The sequence below is a fragment of the Neolamprologus brichardi genome, chromosome 8 (assembly GCF_056152115.1).
Source record: "Neolamprologus brichardi isolate AB-2024 chromosome 8, ASM5615211v1, whole genome shotgun sequence".
In the NCBI taxonomy this organism is placed as follows: Eukaryota; Metazoa; Chordata; class Actinopteri; order Cichliformes; family Cichlidae; genus Neolamprologus; species Neolamprologus brichardi.
The window spans coordinates 2901971-2919177 of NC_142111.1; the positions used below are offsets into that span (position 1 = coordinate 2901971).

Genomic DNA, 17207 nt, shown 5'->3' on the forward strand with positions numbered 1-17207 from the left:
GCATTGCCAAAAAGTGGTCATCTTAAGCCCCTATGTGTGAGCAGTAATGTGAGGTTGTCTGTTTGCTTTATAAATGCAGTCATAAAATCACCGATCCAGTTTAAAAACTGCTTGGTGACTCAGAATGTAAGAATGTGTGTATGTTCCCTCCAATCTGCAGGAAACTTTCCCTGAATATTGTCTCACACGCACATTACTAACATCTCTATGTTTTATATTAATTTTCCTTGAGTCGCCACTAAATACCGAATGAAGGCTTTGGAAAGTGCTGCAGGCACTTTTGCTAGTCCTCCTTATACGCAACCGCACAGCTCCATGAGCTGACGTCTCCACGTGGTGCGTTCAACTTTAAGTCAGAATTTCCAACTTCCTGGTTGGAATTATTTTTTTTTTTTAACTGGAACGCCCCCTCAAGTCAGGCTTCCAACTTGGAAAGTTGGAGCAGCTCCATCAACTCTGACTTAACAATCAACGATGGCAGCAGCGCACGAAATAACTTTTATTCTGAACTGCTGTTGTTCATTGGACATCTATGAACATGCTGCAGCTGTGTTTGTAGGCACAAAAACAGAAATCACTGTATTTGTAGTGATGCGGGATTATTTGGGTTTTCTTACTTTTCCAGGTTTGCTGCTAATGAATCTGCTACGATAAAGAGAGATTTCTATTCAGGATTGTTTGGCTGCTACATCTCTTCTCTATATCGCTCTTTCTCATCACTCTGTGTGTTCTTCACTGTGCTTTTTCATGTTTAGACGCAGGAAGGAGTGCACACTCTGTCTGCCATGACAGCAGGCATACGTAGGAACTGGATCCAGGCAGTCATGAAGAATGTCAGACCCTCCACTGCCCCTGATGTGGCAAGGTGGGTACAAGTCACAGTTATGCTGTAACACATGCTTCTCAGTTATCAAGAAACTCAATGCTTTCGTGTAATATTCATGTATATTAATACATTAAAAGATAATTTAGAGATGAAAAAAGAACAGGAAAGCAGAAACTCACTTTGCTTTCTTTTGCCGTTTAGCTCGACCGAGGATCATGGCTCATTCTCTCCTTTAGAGGGTCTCGTCAGACCAGATGTCACTCAGGACTCTCCTTCTTCTGAGGCCTCATCTGTAGACAAAGAAGCCACTTCTGGAGTCATTAAGAGCCGAGCTCGCGAGCGCAGGCGAGAAGGCCGCTCTAAGACGTTTGACTGGGCAGAGTTCAGGCCCATAGCCCAGGCTCTGGCTCAACAGCGGGCGCAGGAAGCCGAGAGTCTCCAGGCAGACATGGGGGAGCTCGAGCGCAGTCGGAGACGAGAGGAGAGACGGAAGAGGTACGAGAACGTGACAAGCTCAGACCCTGCGTCGGGTAAAGAAGGAGGGAGGACTGACGATGAGAGGGGAGACGAACCTGCGGATTCGCTAGGTCCCGTATCTCTGGAGAGGCAGCAAATGGTGGAGGAGGTGATCGAAGAACACTGGCGACAGGTAGAGAAGACGCCCATGCGGGAGGAAAGGAGGGTGCCGCTGCCCGCCGCAGTGCAACCTAGAGAGACTGTAGAGCTGGAGCAGCTACTGGAGAGTTATAAGCAAGGGGTATGTTTCCTTGTTTGATTTAGATTGTTGCTGTTGTTTTGAGTGAAATTCAAATATACAAAGTGAAGAATCCAGTCAGCAAGTGCAGAGCTAAGCCTGTATTTAAGCTTCAGGGGGAAATGCATTTTGGATTTTATTTGGTTAGTTTTAATTTAGGGTTTAAAACTAGGTTTAAGAGCTTCAGTAAATTTAAACTTGTCATTGAATTGATTGCTGCATACAGTATAACATAGTCATGATTAATAACTCTGTAGTGTAACAGTTTAGTTGCTCAACAAGTGAAAGATGAATCAATGAAGCCAGCATCTTACCAACAGTCAAACACGGTGGTGGTAGTGTGGTGGTGTGATGGTGTGGGGCTCTAAAAACAAAAACAAAAAGACTGAAATCCTATTGAGATGCTTTTAAAAGACCTCAAACAAGAAGGAGAGTGGGCAAAATTTCTTCCCCAGTGATGTGAAAGACTGATTGCAGTTGTTGCAAATGCTTGGTTGCAGTTTTTGGTGCCACAGGTAGCACAGCCAGTTATTAGGTTTAGGGGGAATTTACTTTTCCTACATAGGGCCAATAAATTTGTGTAGCTTTTTCTTTAATAAATGAAATCATCATTGTAAAAATACATGTTTGCATTTATTCAGGTTGTCTTTAAGTCTCTCCTATTCAAATAACCATATGGTCAGGGCCTTTCTGTGGGGGGTGGCATGGTCTCCTCCCTCCTCTCTGGGTACTCTGCCTTCACCCACAGCACCAATAACGGGGCGTTTGCTGCAGTTATTGAGGTTATTATAATTGATGATTCAAAATTGCCTCTCACTCTATGGCAGCTGGGATTGGCTCAACCCCCCTGTGACCCTGAATTGGATAAGCAGAAGAGGATGGATGGATATAGATATATACTACATTATATATTTTATATTCTAATATTCTTGCTGCCGTTTTTACAGATTGAGGACCTGAAGGCACAGTTGAAGAGCTGCCACAAGCAGCTCCTGGACTCAAATAAGCACAAACAGGAGCTGGAGATCCAGCTGAGAATGGCTCTGCAGAGAGAGCAGGATGACCGATCTGGTTACATCTCTCCGGTGAGTTGTCCCTTTATTCTGCTCTTATGGGAAGTCCTGTTGTAAAGTCGATCAGTGCATTCTTAACTGAGCCGTGGTTTCTACTTCATTTCGTAACATTTTCTGCATGTTGTATTTTATCGAGAGAAAATCGCAACCAAACTGACGAAGCTACAAAGTGGCTACAGATAAACGCCTTTGCATGACTTCATTGCATGTGGAAAACGATAAGATTTCATTACTAAATTGGCTTAAACTAGTTAATCTGCTCGCTTTGTGTTGTAGGTTTTTACTTTATCAGGACTCATGCGAGGAGTTATTTGAGTAATTTTCTTGATTTTGGACCAAAGGACTGTAGTTTTGCAGTTTCTGGAGAGGTTTAATTCACTGTAAGTGTTAATTACATGTGAAAAGTGATAAACAGACACAAAAATATAAGAATAATGTTGAAGTGTGTTTAAACATTTACCGTATTTTAGTTTTTTCTCATAGAATCAAAACAAAAAGATGAACATGAAATCAAAATTAGAAAAGTGAAATGATGCCATTTTTTTTCCTCCTTCTAATTTTCTCTTTTACATTTCGACTTCATCATTCAATTTATAGCAATAGAAAATGGAAAAAGCGAAACTTGAGTAGAACTTGTTTTCTTTTTGATTCATTTTTCGGTTTTTCGCCGAGTTCATGAAGAGAAGAGTGACATTTTCCTGCGTAGTCTCTGGCACGATTGCTTCACTTGTTGAAACGTTTGTCTTGACATGGAATAATAACCTCTTGGCCTGTATTCTACTCATTTGCATGGACATCAGATTCTTCTATTAACTGCTATGAAGACATCCATTTGTTATTCTTTTAACAAATTGTATATGTAGAAGTGTACTGACATAAATGTATGATGTCGATTTCTTTGCCTGTGTTTTGATGTATGGATGGGTTTTTACAGAGTGAGGCTGAATGATGTTTTAAATACATATATATGTAAATTCTATATAATTTTGTTTTTGGCAGATTTCAAGTATAGTGCTCTTACTCTAGACAGTGAATTTGAGAAAGTTGGGAGGGTGTTTGAAGCATTAGATTTGAGCTGCATAATGCATTTCATTATCTCCTCTCAGACTTGGACGTGAAACCTGTGAAATGTGTGTTTGTAGGACCTGGTATGCCTTTCTATCCTTGAATAAACCACTCAGCTGAAACTAATATTGCATTACTTACCACTTAAAGTAACCTTTAACCATTAAATGTGCATGCTATTGGTATTAACTAACCCCAGCTATTTAAATCTTTCAGTTGCTTTTAATTTACACCTTTAAACCAAAAGAAATTTTTGGATTTGTTTTAAATCTCTGTTCATTTGCATAATTTGGTATTGTTATGTGGGAATGCTTAATGTAATGTCACTTTTTAATTTAATAATAATAATTTAAAGAGAAATAATTAGTAGTTAGCGCTGGAAATTATAAGCAAGCTTTGTGTCTCCCCTGCTGTGTGTTAACCAACTGTCTGGTCCCCTTTTCCAAGCTGGAGCAACCTTTGGGTCTGGAGGCTGATGTGACGCCCCAGATGAAGAGGCCCGAACTGGTTAGTTCTCAAGCGCAGAGTTTAACAAAGAAGTACCAGGAGACCAAAGAGCTCCTGAAGCTGCAAGAGCTGAAAAAGCGCAATATGCAGGCACAGCTTGGCCTCTCGCTTTCTCACCTTCCCATCAAGGACCCTTACTTTTCTGAATCCCACAAAACATCCATCCTGGAAGGCCCTCCCCCTGAACTTGTCCAAAAGCCAGTTAGCTTTTTAATCCAGGACACCACAGAGGCTATTCAAGAACTAGAGGACTTAACGCGTGACAATCCTCTGACTCTAAAGGAGCTGGCGAAAGTGTTGAAATTACATAGCTGTAATCAAGACACAGCAGAGAAGCATCAACTTCAGAGGCTGCTGGAGACCTGGAAGCACCAGCAGGAGTTAGAAAATGAAACCATAAAAAAGAGTTTAGCTAGAGCTGGAGAGAGCATCCGCAAATATGAAGCTCGTCTTCTAACCATGGAGGACATGGTGGGGAAAGTTCACAAGCAAAGTTTTGAAAGCCTGAAGGGCTCCTACAGTCTTCTGCCCAAAACTGAAAACTACTCCGAGTCGAGTGATGAAACTATCGGGATGCTGTCTCAGAGGATTGAACTCTTAACTAGTGAAAATGGAGCATTGAAACAGCGATGTCAGGAGATAATAAATCAACTGACTGAGGCTGACAGAGAGATAGACAGACTGAAAGCTGAGCTCATCAGCCAGCAAGGTGGCAAACAGCATCACCTTGTCTTGGAGGAGCTGAAAAGACTAAAAGCTGAACTGGCTGAAAACCAAGCCAATGCCATCGACAGGGAGTATTATGAGAGGGAGTTGAATGAGAAGTCCTTGAGGCTCCATGAAGCGCTCGTTACATTGGAGGAGCTTGGCAGCATCCTTAAAGACACTGAAAAGAAGCTACAGTTAAGAGAGGCCACACTGAAAGGTCTGGGCTTCCAGGGAGATTATGAAGATGACGAATTAAACCCAGAGAAAGAGCAACTCCAAGAGCTGCTTGAAGCCTCGGAAGCAAAGTTATTTGAGACCAAGTCAAGCCTTCAGACTACAGAGCAGCGCTGTAGGGAACTAGAAGCTAGGAACAGTGAACTAGTTGAACTAAATCAGAAAATTGAGAAGGTCAGCAGAGAGCAGCTAGAAGAAGCAGAAAATGAAATAAGGGTGCTAAGAGAGAAGCTAGTAATGAGCATGAGTACAGATGAAAAGGATGCTGAATCTGAGGCAGAAGAGAAGCATGTGGATGATAAAGGACTTTTAATGAAAGTAGTACAAGAGTTTGAGATGAGGTCTGAATCGATGAATCGGGTTGTAGAAATGTTAGAACAGGTAGATGTTGATGTTGAGAGTATGCTTGGTGAATTAAAAAGCACTTTATTTTCCTCTTCAGAGGAAGAGACATTTTACCCGAGTGGAAAAGATGCGTCATTGGTGTTAAAGGGAGAGTTCTGGAGCCAACTGTTGGGCAACACTGTAGCAAAATCAAAGGAAGACGGACAGAGCCGTGACAGAGGGGTAGACGAACAGATGATGGCAGAGAAGAGTTTCATGCTCTTGATTAGGAGGATTTGTTCGCAGGCAGACGTTGGAAGTGACAGAGTGACAGATTTGGGATCGATGTATAGCTGGCTTGATAATGAAACAAATGCTCTGATTCTTAAACAGTTAAAAGAAATTCTGGAGGAAAAGTCGCAGAGATTTAAGCAGATTGCCTCCAGTTTGAAGCTCGATAAAGATGACAAACTGAATTCTTTGGCATTAGCGAGCTTTGGCCAACAAACACAATCTTCCGAACATCTGCGTGAATCTCTCCAAGAAGCATACATATCTTACTTGATTATTAGGCTCAAAGTCCAGTATGAGAAAGAGCTAAAGAAAAAAGAGGAAGAAGTAAAGACGCCTGGCTTGAATTGTCCAAATTGTCCAAAATTAAGAGAAGTTGCCAGTGGGCTTCAGTCCAAATTGGCAGATCTTCAAAGTCAACTATCTGAGGCGTATTTGAAAGCTGCCCCAGGGTCTCAAACTCTGATTGAAGGGGAATCCATTGATTCAGTCGATAAAACCATTGAGCTTCATGATATGATAGCCGAGCACAGGAAAGAGCTACGAGAAGTCAAAGATGGCTACGAGCAGGAAGTTGATAAGTTGAGGCAGGAAATGGCAAAAGCCAACGAGACACTTCGTCTCCGTTCAGAAGAGAATGTCAAAGAGATTGACTCGCTGACGAACTGTATGGAGAACTTGAAGGAGCAGCACGAGAGGGAGAGGAGTCGTCTTCTGGAGAGGTTTGACCGGGAAATGGAAGAGCTGCGAAGCATGATGAATCTAGCAACTGCAGGGAGGAATGAAGCAGATGACGACGTACCTTTGGATCACGCCTTGACCCTGAAAGAGCGCATCCAAGAGCTGGTGACCCAAGTCTCAGTCATGACCGAAGAGATGAGACGGCGCGAAGAGCAGAGCGACGTAACCATTCTGCGGCTGAAATACGAGAAAGACCTGGAAAACCTGAAGGTGGAAGTGCTCCTTGTCCTTGCCATCCTCCATCTGTGATGCCTTGTTTTCCTTTGTGGCATTCCCAGATCCCCCTCCCTTCCCCAACATCTACTCCCTTCTCTCGCTCTTTGTTCCGTAAACCAATTTTCTTTTGTGTTGCATGAAAACTAACCTGCTGTAGGTTTATGTTATCACTGATGCTGCTTTAGTTGTTTATTGAGGAACCCATTTTGTTGATGTTTCGTCAAAGTTACCTTAATGAGTACAAGATTGAAGCCTCAAACTCTGACTTGGAGTTTGAAGCTGATGGCTTCTCTCGAATTTGGGCTTCAGAAATCTGTCAGTGCCCCACTGCTCTGTGAAATGAGTTCCTCTATTGGTAGTTGAGTGTGCTTATTGATCTAATCAAATAGCAAATAACTGATCCTTTGCAGCACCTTGAAGTCTTTTAGAGTTAAGAATTTTAAAAAGACCGTTTCTATTTTCAGATTAATATTAACTTTAATTCTTTTCCTTTTGCTGTTTCTACTGTTTATTCCATACTGTGACTGAAGACAACTGAGGAGCTAACATTTCAGTGCATTCAGTACTAGCTTTTTTTCTTGAACTTGTCAGCAGCTAATTGGCAGCACTTGTCATGAAACCCAATATTTTCTCAAGCAGAAAAATTAAATGCCATTCCTAAGATAATAAAGACTTGTCCTCATATACAGGTTTTCCCATTCGGCTCCAAGAGCTGCCCGAAACTTCACACCTCTGCAATGGTGAAAATGCCCTCAGTAACAAGACGTCACTGAATAAATATCTTGATCTGAAATTATTTGATATTTTCTTGAACATAAAGGACAACAGCTCCTAGTTTTTCAGTAGGATTTGTATTGGAGAAGGTTTAATACAAATTCCATAATTATACTCTAATTTGCAAAGGTATGCTTCCAAAAACTTCTGAATCCAGATAGGATAGGCTTCCAATTGTTATTTGTTCCTATGTTAGGCCTCACATTGCCATCCATAAACTACCAGAGCTAAAAGTAAATAAAACCATCCCCCATAAATCATCCCGCTATCAGAGGCACAGACAAATACATTAACATAATCAGCCATACCTGTTTATTAAACACAGTTTCTGAGCACTTAATGCAGGGATGTTTAATTTGAGATGCTTACATGAGTGTTTGGGGTTGTGTCTGCTAAGTTTCAGTTTTGAGGTAGTAATTGTCGTTCACAGCTACAGTGATAATGAAATCTGTGACACCATGAATTCAGTAGATGTTGCAGAAAAACACAATTCAACTTTAACAGGGCAAACGGGACCTAGATATAATTTTGCATGTCTAGAAGAGGGAACGGACATACGGCTTTGGTCAAAAGTTTATTTACACTCATCGTGGATATGAGTGTTGTTATTAATAATGAATTCTTTGGAATGATTGTATAGCATACATCCTTATTCACTTTATAAACAAGAATTGGGTGAACAATTTCAAATTCATTTTGGATCAAATATAAACATATATTCATTAAAACCTTTAAGAAGTGCTCACAAAGGTTCTAATATATCTTTTAACTTGACAACACCAAGGCTTATTAATGTTAGTTATTTATTAGCGATCATGATTAGCATCTGGTAATTTCTCTTTGCCAGTACTTTTTGGATTGACCAGTAACACCTAGAATCACCATCACATGATACGAAATTGGCCAGAAAGTTGAGGACCAGCCCAGGAACCAGCAAGGCTCAAGTCTGCCATGAGCTGGAAACCGCTAGTGATAACTGTTACTGTCCAGCTTTATGTGGCCATGGACTAGGAGGGAGTTAACAAAGAAAGAAGCCCCTGTTCAAAAATCAAAGCCTTCAACCTCCACTCAAATTTGCAGCTATAAATTTGGAAGCCAAATTCAATTCAATTCAATTCAATTCAATTTTATTTATATAGCGCCAAATCACAACAAAAGTCGCCTCAAGGCGCTTCATAGATACAGAGAAAAACCCAACAATCATATGACCCCCTATGAGCAAGCACTTTGGCGACAGTGGGAAGGAAAAACTCCCTTTTAACAGGAAGAAACCTCCGGCAGAACCAGGCTCAGGGAGGGGCGGGGCCATCTGCTGTGATTGGTTGGGGTGAGAGAAGAAAGACAGGATAAAAGACATGCTGTGGAAGAGAGACAGAGGTTAATAACAGATATGATTCAATACAGAGAGGTCTGTTAATACATAGTGAGCGAGAAATGGCTTCTGGAGAACATTGTATACGGTCAGACAAGACTAAAACTGAGCTGCTCGGCCCCAGTGACAATTGGATAGTGCAATACAGACTGGTAAAGTAGCAAGATTGCATGAAGATTGCATTATGAAGATGACATTTTAATTCATCATTCACGCAGCTTTGTAGCACACCAGTGAGTTTTACTTGTATTGGCTCCTCATATAGTCTCTTTGACTTCAGGCAAACAGAAGGATCTGGATCAGGGCACAGCCACCAACCAAACACCCAGATTAGTGGCAGCGAATACAGGACGGAAGTAGGGCAAGGTTTTAGGTTGGGCGAGAGCAAAGGCTATTGAAATCTCTTCTTGTTGAGGATTATTATTCTCCCTCACTTTATCCTCACCATCCAGAAGTGGCAGTTTCGCAAGCTGACTGGGATGTCCTATGACACATGTAATGTTTGAGACACCCAGTTATATAATTGTCAGCTTAACCACACATTCCACCAAAGATTTGGCCTCCAGGCAGATTAGGATTTGTGCGTTAGCTGTAGGATACAAGTGCTGTTTGGAGTCCGGATTTCCAGAAGCTCGGATATTGTGCTGTGGACAGGAAATGGCAGCTTTTTTCCCCTCTTACATCTCTCTCGTTGTCTTTGCCCTTTTCTTCAGTGCATTGTGTATCCTGTCATTCCTTTTAATCATTTACTCACACAGGCTCAACTTGCTCATGGCTGACAAGCTCAAGCTTGCAAGTGAATTGCTATAACTAAATTGATGATCTTTACTGACATATAATGATATATAAAGGTCCAGGAGGTTTTTTCCTCCTGCTCAGCTCCTGATCAGGAGAACCTTTTGGTCCCACGTTCAGGTGACCTGTAAACTCACAGCTGCAGTGTGCTCGCTTTTTGCCACAGGCCACCTGTGAGAGAGGTTTCGCTGCAATGGAGGAGTCTCACCAGAAAGTGATCGACGAGCTGCAGAAGAAACACCAGAGAGAGCTGGAGAACCTGAAGGAGGAGAAGGAGAGGCTGCTGGCCGAGGAGACGGCAGCCACCATCGCAGGTAAATAGAAAAAGTCGTACCAACTGTATGTCTGTGAAGGTTCTCAGTCATCCAGGTCATCGTAGTCAAAGGAGCTTGCAAAGAAAAGCGTCTGGACTTCTTTAAGTTACTTGAAGACGTTTCACCTCTCATCCGAGAAGCTTCTTCAGTTCTAAGGTCAAATGGTGGAGAGTCCCAGATATAAACCTAGTGGGAGTTGCCCCCCACAGAGGGACAAAAGGACCCCCTGATGATCCTCTAATCGCCTGAGCCGAGGTGTGAAACTGGGTGTGGGTCCCAATCAGCCAATCATCTTTGAACAGAGGTGGTGGTTTACGACACCAACTCTCTGCCATCTATAATCCAGTTTTGAGTTCCCTCCCCAGACGTCTTAACGCCCACTCACATCCTGGGCCATCTGACCTCAGGAATTCGCATGATAAGGTGGGGCCAGGTTTCAGAATGAGCTCACCCGAAACTCTGGCTGATTGGGACCCACACCCAGTTTCACACCTTGGCTCAGGCGATTAGAGGATCATCAGGGGGTCCTTTTGTCCCTCTGTGGGGGGAAACTCCCACTAGGTTTATATCTGGGACTCCCCACCATTTGACCTTAGAACTGAAGAAGCTTCTCGGATGAAGGTGAAACATCTTCAAGCAACTTAAAGAAGTCCAGACGCTTTTCTTTGCAAGCTCCTTTGACTACCAACTGTATCTTTTTCCTACTATATCTTTAGCTCATCATAACTTGCTTACAATGTGTTACAATAAGTTTTGATTAAAAAGAAACTTTTTGTTTGTCATCTCAGCTATTGAAGCAATGAAAAACGCCCACCGTACAGAGCTGGAGAAGGAGCTGGAAAAGGCTCGCAAAGCCAACAGCAATACGGAGAATGCAGACATCGAGGAGATCCGCAGACAGCATGAGTGAGTTCTTCTCATACCCACCAAAGTGTTTGTAACAAGCCCCTCACTCATCTCAGCTCATGAGGGCTGACAAGCAGGCTGGCTGAACCAGTGATCGTGCCTGGTGGGACATATCAACAATGTTGTGAAGTAGTTGTTTGACAAGATACAGCGCATTGTGTTCTGCGTCCTGATTGGCTGTCGACCACTGTCAATCAATCTCGTGCCGTGTCTCCTGTACAGTACAGAACGCGTTCAGCTTGTCGAATTTACATAAATCTTCGATCACTACCAGCGTGACTCTGAAGTGCTGTACTGTGTTTGTAAGTTTTCTCCCCAACAAACAACAATGTCGATGAAGCGTCGTCACCTGCAGGTGCCTTTGGTTTCTTTCTATAATACTGGTCTTATTTTTCTAGCAGGTTTGAACTTTGAGAGTTTAAACAAGAGAGAAAAGTGTAGAAATGTTCATGCCTGTCTGAACAAAGTGTGTGGTGAGGGGTTTTACAGCCTTAAAACATCTGTAATAACTGTAAAAAATAAAGTTGGCGACTTCGCAGATTTCACTTATCGCGGGTTATTTTTAGAACTTAACTCCCGCGATAAACGAGGGACCGCTGTATACTTAGAATATCTTATAAAGACAATTTTAGGTAAAAACTGAACCATTACTCCGTACGGTGTGGAGGTCTGTTAATCAGACACGGTTTGAGTCTATGTTCCTGACATTGAAGGAAAGCAGCCTTCCATACAAATGGTTATAGGATGAATATTATTTGAGTTATGTTCTGGCCACAGCTGGCCTCAACTCAAATCTCAGCTGAGCTGAACACCTATTGTTAGCTATCAAAGCATTAGACTGCTTTTTTGTAGAAGAAATAAAATTCAGTTCATTTTATATTGTCAATTCAATTCAATTTTATTTATATAGCGCCACATCACAACAAAAGTCGCCTCAAGGCGCTTCATAGATACAGAGAAAAACCCAGCAATCATATGACCCCCTATGAGCAGCACTTTGGCGACAGTGGGAAGGAAAAACTCCCTTTTAACAGGAAGAAACCTCCAGCAGAACCAGGCTCAGGGAGGGGCGGGGCCATCTGCTGCGACCGGTTGGGGTGAGAGAAGGCAAAGACCTTAATAATAATTCATTCATGTAGAGAAAATCCCAACAATCACGCTTGTCATGGATACATAAAAGAATATTCCTGTTGACTAAGTAGTTTAGATTAATCCAGATTAATCCACAAGATGACTTAAAAAGGAGAAAACTGTTGGAATTGAGCCCAAGGTTAAAAATTGTCTGTACAAATGTTACACATGTATTTAAGAGTTGACTGAAAAAAGTAATGGTTCGTGTAGCTCAACTCTGAGTGTAAGATAATTGTACTAATAGGTTTCTGCTGCCTGCAGGTGTCACTGCTGACTTGTTGGGACATGCATGCACTGTGTTCAGCAGCTTGACACCCTGTGATGCTTCACACAGGAACATGTGTGGAAGTGCAGGTGTTGACTATAAATCACACTCCATTTAAACTGGCTTCGATTTCTTTTACATTCTCTATTTTCACTTTGATGCCGGATAAAAGGAGAAGCTCTTTTTTTTAAATTGCAGGGAACAGTTTGCTGCTGTTTATTTGCTCTGAAATAAAAGTACTCAGCTTTAACCCCAAACTAACAGATGCTGAAGAACTGCCTGACGTTCAGGTTTTTTTCACTCCTGAAGTATTTTTTTCCTCTCAGCACGGTGTTGAATTGTATTTCAGGGAGGAGTTGTGTTCCTTCCAGCGGGAGATTGAGGTGTTGTCGGAACAGTATTCCCAGAAGTGCCTGGAAAACGCCCACCTGGCCCAGGCACTGGAGGCAGAGCGACAGGCCCTCAGGCAGTGTCAGAGAGAGAACCAGGAGCTCAACGCGCACAACCAGGTGCAGACAGAAACGCACGCTGCTCACCTGAGCGCACAAATAACTGTGTTATAACTGCCCCAGTGGGCATGAAAGTGCACTGTCGTTCTGAGTCTTCTGATTTGCTTCTATGGGATGTTTTCAGGAGCTGAACAACCGACTGGCAGCAGAAATCACTAAGATGCGCTCCATGACCTCTGAGGATGGAGTGGGAGACACAAATACCACAATACAGGGGAAGGAGCTCTACGAGTTAGAAGTAAGGTTCAAGTCGCATAAGTTCCTGGATGTGAAACGTATGAAAACGAGTCTCTGCTAGTAAGGTTTTAATAGCCTCTCCTCAGGAAATGTTTCAACCCTCAAGGTGACTTGGCTCATATTTTTAGCATAATTTTTTCTTCGTCTTGTTTTCCAGGTTATGCTGCGAGTGAAGGAGTCTGAAGTCCAGTACCTGAAGCAGGAAATCAACTCCCTCAAAGATGAACTGCAAGCAGCCCAAAGAGTACGTTTCAGTTTCTTTCTTTCCACCTCATAAATTCATCAAAGATCTACAGATAAATCCTTTCTCTGAACTGCCAAACAATGTGCTTTCAGGATAAGAAATATGCAACAGATAAGTACAAGGACATTTACACAGAGCTGAGCATTGTCAAGGCCAAAGCAGAGCGGGATCTGGGCCGGCTCAGAGACCAGCTGCAGCTGGCTCATGAGGCGCTCGGGGAGCCGGCGCTGGAGGAGGTGGAACGAGGGGGCTATGGTACAAAAGCGCCGCAAAACACGCCTCGTGTTGGAATCGACTCACACCCAGACTCTTATCTTTATTGTGACCGACACATTCTTTCCTCCAGATATCATGAAGTCCAAAAGCAACCCTGACATCCTGAAGATGGCAGCTGCTGCAGCGAAACGCTCAGAGCGCACCATGAGGTCAAAGGTGAGTGTCCTGTGAAGGGGCATGCAAAGAGTTTTATCAGATGTGTTAATCAGGTTTTCTCATTGAACTCTATCACCCATCGTATCATTGCTCAAGCAACAGCAGATATTGAAAGTGGTTAACTCCAGCCTTCAAAAGCCTGAGAAGTTGTTTCCAGTGACTTGCTGCCACCTACAGGTCACCTGCTAAGTTGCATGCAGCATTGCATGCGAACCGGCTGCATTTTCCTGATCCATGTCGTGACTCCCATCAGAACTGCATTGTAGGCATTGTATTGCAAATGAAACACCGCAGTAGTCTTACACACACTTGCCTGTGTGTTTTCCCCCTTCTGTCTTCAGTCTGTGAGTCGAGACATGCCCTGGGACAGTTAGGGCTGCTGACGACGTGTAAGCTTCCTCCCCCTTCTCCTTTAGGTAAACCAAACCAGACGCACCCATGGGTGGATAAGCACACCCTCCTGTCCTCCACCTCTCAAGCCACTCAAAAGATCAGATTCTGCACATTAGTATGCACAAATACACTTGCATGGTGGTGACGAATGAATGTCAGGTTTGGCAGAGTGACTGTGTATGTGACTTATCACTGGGCTTGATTACTAATATGTGGGTCCTTTCACTTTATCAGCCAGGAACTGTATTGTATGAGGGGGTTACTTACACAGTGCTAAACAATAAAGTCCCAAACCTAATAAAAAGCTGTTTGTCAAACAAGATGCTCCTGAATTCTTAATAATCAGCACTGTTAGGCAGGTAAATGATTAAAATGACAAGAACGACATGGAAAAACTTTTCCTTCATCTTCACTTTCTCAATAAAATCAAAAAGTAATTTTGCTTGAATATCTTTAAATTTGTTAACATGAGAGTTTTTGTCTTAGTAATAGTTTAATATTCACATTAAAATAATACTAGACGTGTCTGCATCTAGTGGACTCAATATTTTGTTGTTCTTGCTGGTTGGTTAAACACATTTTACTAATGCATCAGTTCCCAGTTCAAAGATGCGTTTGGCGACTAACCAGCACAATCTCTATGAAGGGAAGTTGTGAATGAATAAGGGAGGAAGTAAAGAGGTCACAGCCTTGCTAACTGCCTCAGTGCTTTGATGTGAAGCTGCTTAGCTTGAAAAATGCTTTTTCAGTTTGAGTGACTTTATGACAAAGGTAAATGTAAATCAAATATAAAACGTCACAATGGTCATTTTATTTATTGCACATTTTGTTATACTTTTAATTCAATGTACACAAAGTAAAAACATAAAAAGCAACATGTGATTTACAGTGAAAAGAGCAAAATAAAATGCAAGTTAACAGTGAGAACAAAGGTTTGGAGTCTGCTTTTGAATATGTGCAATTAGCTGAACTTATATATGTAAAATGGAGAAACTTGGAGGTGAAGGAAAAGTGTTGACTTAACACAGTTGAGTTAAACCCATTTTATGCGACCTTTTATCAGTTTTGGGACTCCATAGCACACATGCTAAAGAAGGGTTTGCTATCAGTTGTAGTGTGGTGTGTTAACACTCTGAGAGGGATAACTCACTGGGTGACATCAGGTTTACACTGGGAGAAACACTGCTTGCTCAGAAACAGCACACGTGTCCAGAGTTGTGTTCGTCATAAACTTATTTAGCGTCTGCTTTTTCTCTCTTCATCCCACCAGAGTCTGAAGGAAGGGCTGACAGCGGAGCAGAGACTCCACCTGTTTGAAAATAAAGACACTAAGGAGTTCTGACAGCGACACGTCACGTCCCCCTACCTTGCTGCATGTTTAGAAGCCCACTATATTTTAGCTCTGTAATGACTTATTTAGTAACAACGACACACTGGTCACCAAACACAGATCATTTATTATTAAAAACATGCTATGAAGTTTGAATTTCATGTTTAGTTTGCATTCCATGCACTTCAGTTAACTGTGACTTTTTTGTATTTTTTTTTCCTTACTGTAAATACTGTTTTTAAATGAGCATTTTTCATGCATACACTAGAACTATGACTGTGTAAGCTACTGTTTTAACTCTCTAGACTGTTGCTAGCCAAAAGCATAAATGTGATGTTAAATGGCTAAACTACAACTACATAATGACGAGTAATACTTGCATAACAAAACCGTAGGAATGAGTCTGGCGTTCAGTCTGCACGTTAACGCTCCTCCTCTCTGTTATCATTCCAGCACAGATGGAAGTGTTGCTCAGTAAACAAGCTATAGAACAAAAGTGCTTGTCTGCATTAGAAAAAAAGTGCTCACCCATGTTGCTGCTTCGTGTTACTTTGAAATTAACATCAAAGATGTTTCTGCAGTCTTGGGGGAAAAAAATCAGATAAAATCAGTGCGCGACAGCTGAATGCATCTGGACAAGATTCACTGACTATAATTTAAATATATATGAAAGTTTATATAGATTTTTTTTTCTCTCACTGCAATCATTGGTCCAACTGTATAGGAGTTGCTGGAGTTGGTTTATGTTTGTAGTCTTGTTCAGTGGCAGTCCCTTTGTATTTATTTAAGTGGTTGGGATTTTTCTTTCACATTCCCATTCCTCTGTACTCTATTATTGTAAATATAAAGCAAATATACACCAACTGACTACAGGTTTATTAGCAATAAATATTTTTGCACCCTTTTCTGTGTGTTTTAAAGTTTTGTTCCAACTTTCAAACCACATTTGAACTCGAGGTGTGTTTTTATGGGGATAAATATTCTCAACAAACACTGAACGCGACTTATTTTATTGTAATGCTTAAAGTCAAAGAGGGTCGGGCAATGCACAAGCAAATAAAACTGTTTAAAACTGACACCCACCCCCATTAAGAATATCTGGTAAATACAAAGCTGTACATATCTTCTGGCTACTACAATCGCAGTGGTGGTAGGATCATGGTAAGAAGTCGCTTCTCTACAGCAAAAATGAGTCGCAACGAAGGACTGAAGTTCACCTTTCGGCAAGACACCACATCCCAGATTTGGATATGGATTTCTCTCCTAATATTAGCTATTTACTGATTTGTATGTATGACTCCAGAGACATGAAAATGAAATGAAAAAGATGTGAGAAACACTACAACCATTTAATTAGTGCTAATGACGCAGTTTTTCCATGAGAAGGCATGCTGCAACGTCCCCTGTAACATGTTTTGAATGAAACAAACACAACAACCAGCAGAATGTAAATGAGAAAATAAACAACTCCACACATAACAAATATTAGGGAATCTATTTTTTGGAATAAAAGTGTCTGCTAACATTTTCAGTATCATTATTCATCTTAAAAACTATTCACAGAAACCAAAACCCTTTTTTTTTTTTTTTTGTACCAAACTCTAAACATATTTCATTCTGAAAAGTTGACCAAATTGAACATGACCCTATGTGAACGAGCCATGAGTGGAAGTGCAAAAAAATTACAGTAGAGGAACTATTTTTTGTACTTCCACACTGGCTTCATTTCTCAGCTCCAAAGGTTGTCCCTTGGTGTCAAAGGGTCT

General features: G+C 41.7%; 1 protein-coding gene across 3 annotated transcripts in view; it reads left to right on the top strand.

Moving 5' to 3' along the window:
- Window positions 1–16345, top strand: part of mpripb (myosin phosphatase Rho interacting protein b) — a 49643-nt gene extending 33298 nt beyond the window's left edge. Inside the window, exons 13-24 of one of the 3 annotated variants that reach the window (XM_006796943.2) lie at window positions 756–865; window positions 1028–1583; window positions 2528–2665; window positions 4166–6733; window positions 9847–9994; window positions 10783–10900; window positions 12646–12805; window positions 12930–13043; window positions 13200–13286; window positions 13379–13541; window positions 13633–13718; window positions 15382–16345. In XM_006796943.2, the coding sequence (XP_006797006.2) occupies window positions 756–865; window positions 1028–1583; window positions 2528–2665; window positions 4166–6733; window positions 9847–9994; window positions 10783–10900; window positions 12646–12805; window positions 12930–13043; window positions 13200–13286; window positions 13379–13541; window positions 13633–13718; window positions 15382–15453 (4320 nt within the window). In that variant the 3' untranslated portion in view covers window positions 15454–16345. The remainder of the gene's footprint in view (window positions 1–755; window positions 866–1027; window positions 1584–2527; window positions 2666–4165; window positions 6734–9846; window positions 9995–10782; window positions 10901–12645; window positions 12806–12929; window positions 13044–13199; window positions 13287–13378; window positions 13542–13632; window positions 13719–15381) is intronic. The other 2 variants (XM_087845263.1, XM_006796945.2) reach the window with 2 other exon arrangements.
- Window positions 16346–17207: the final 862 nt, after the last annotated feature.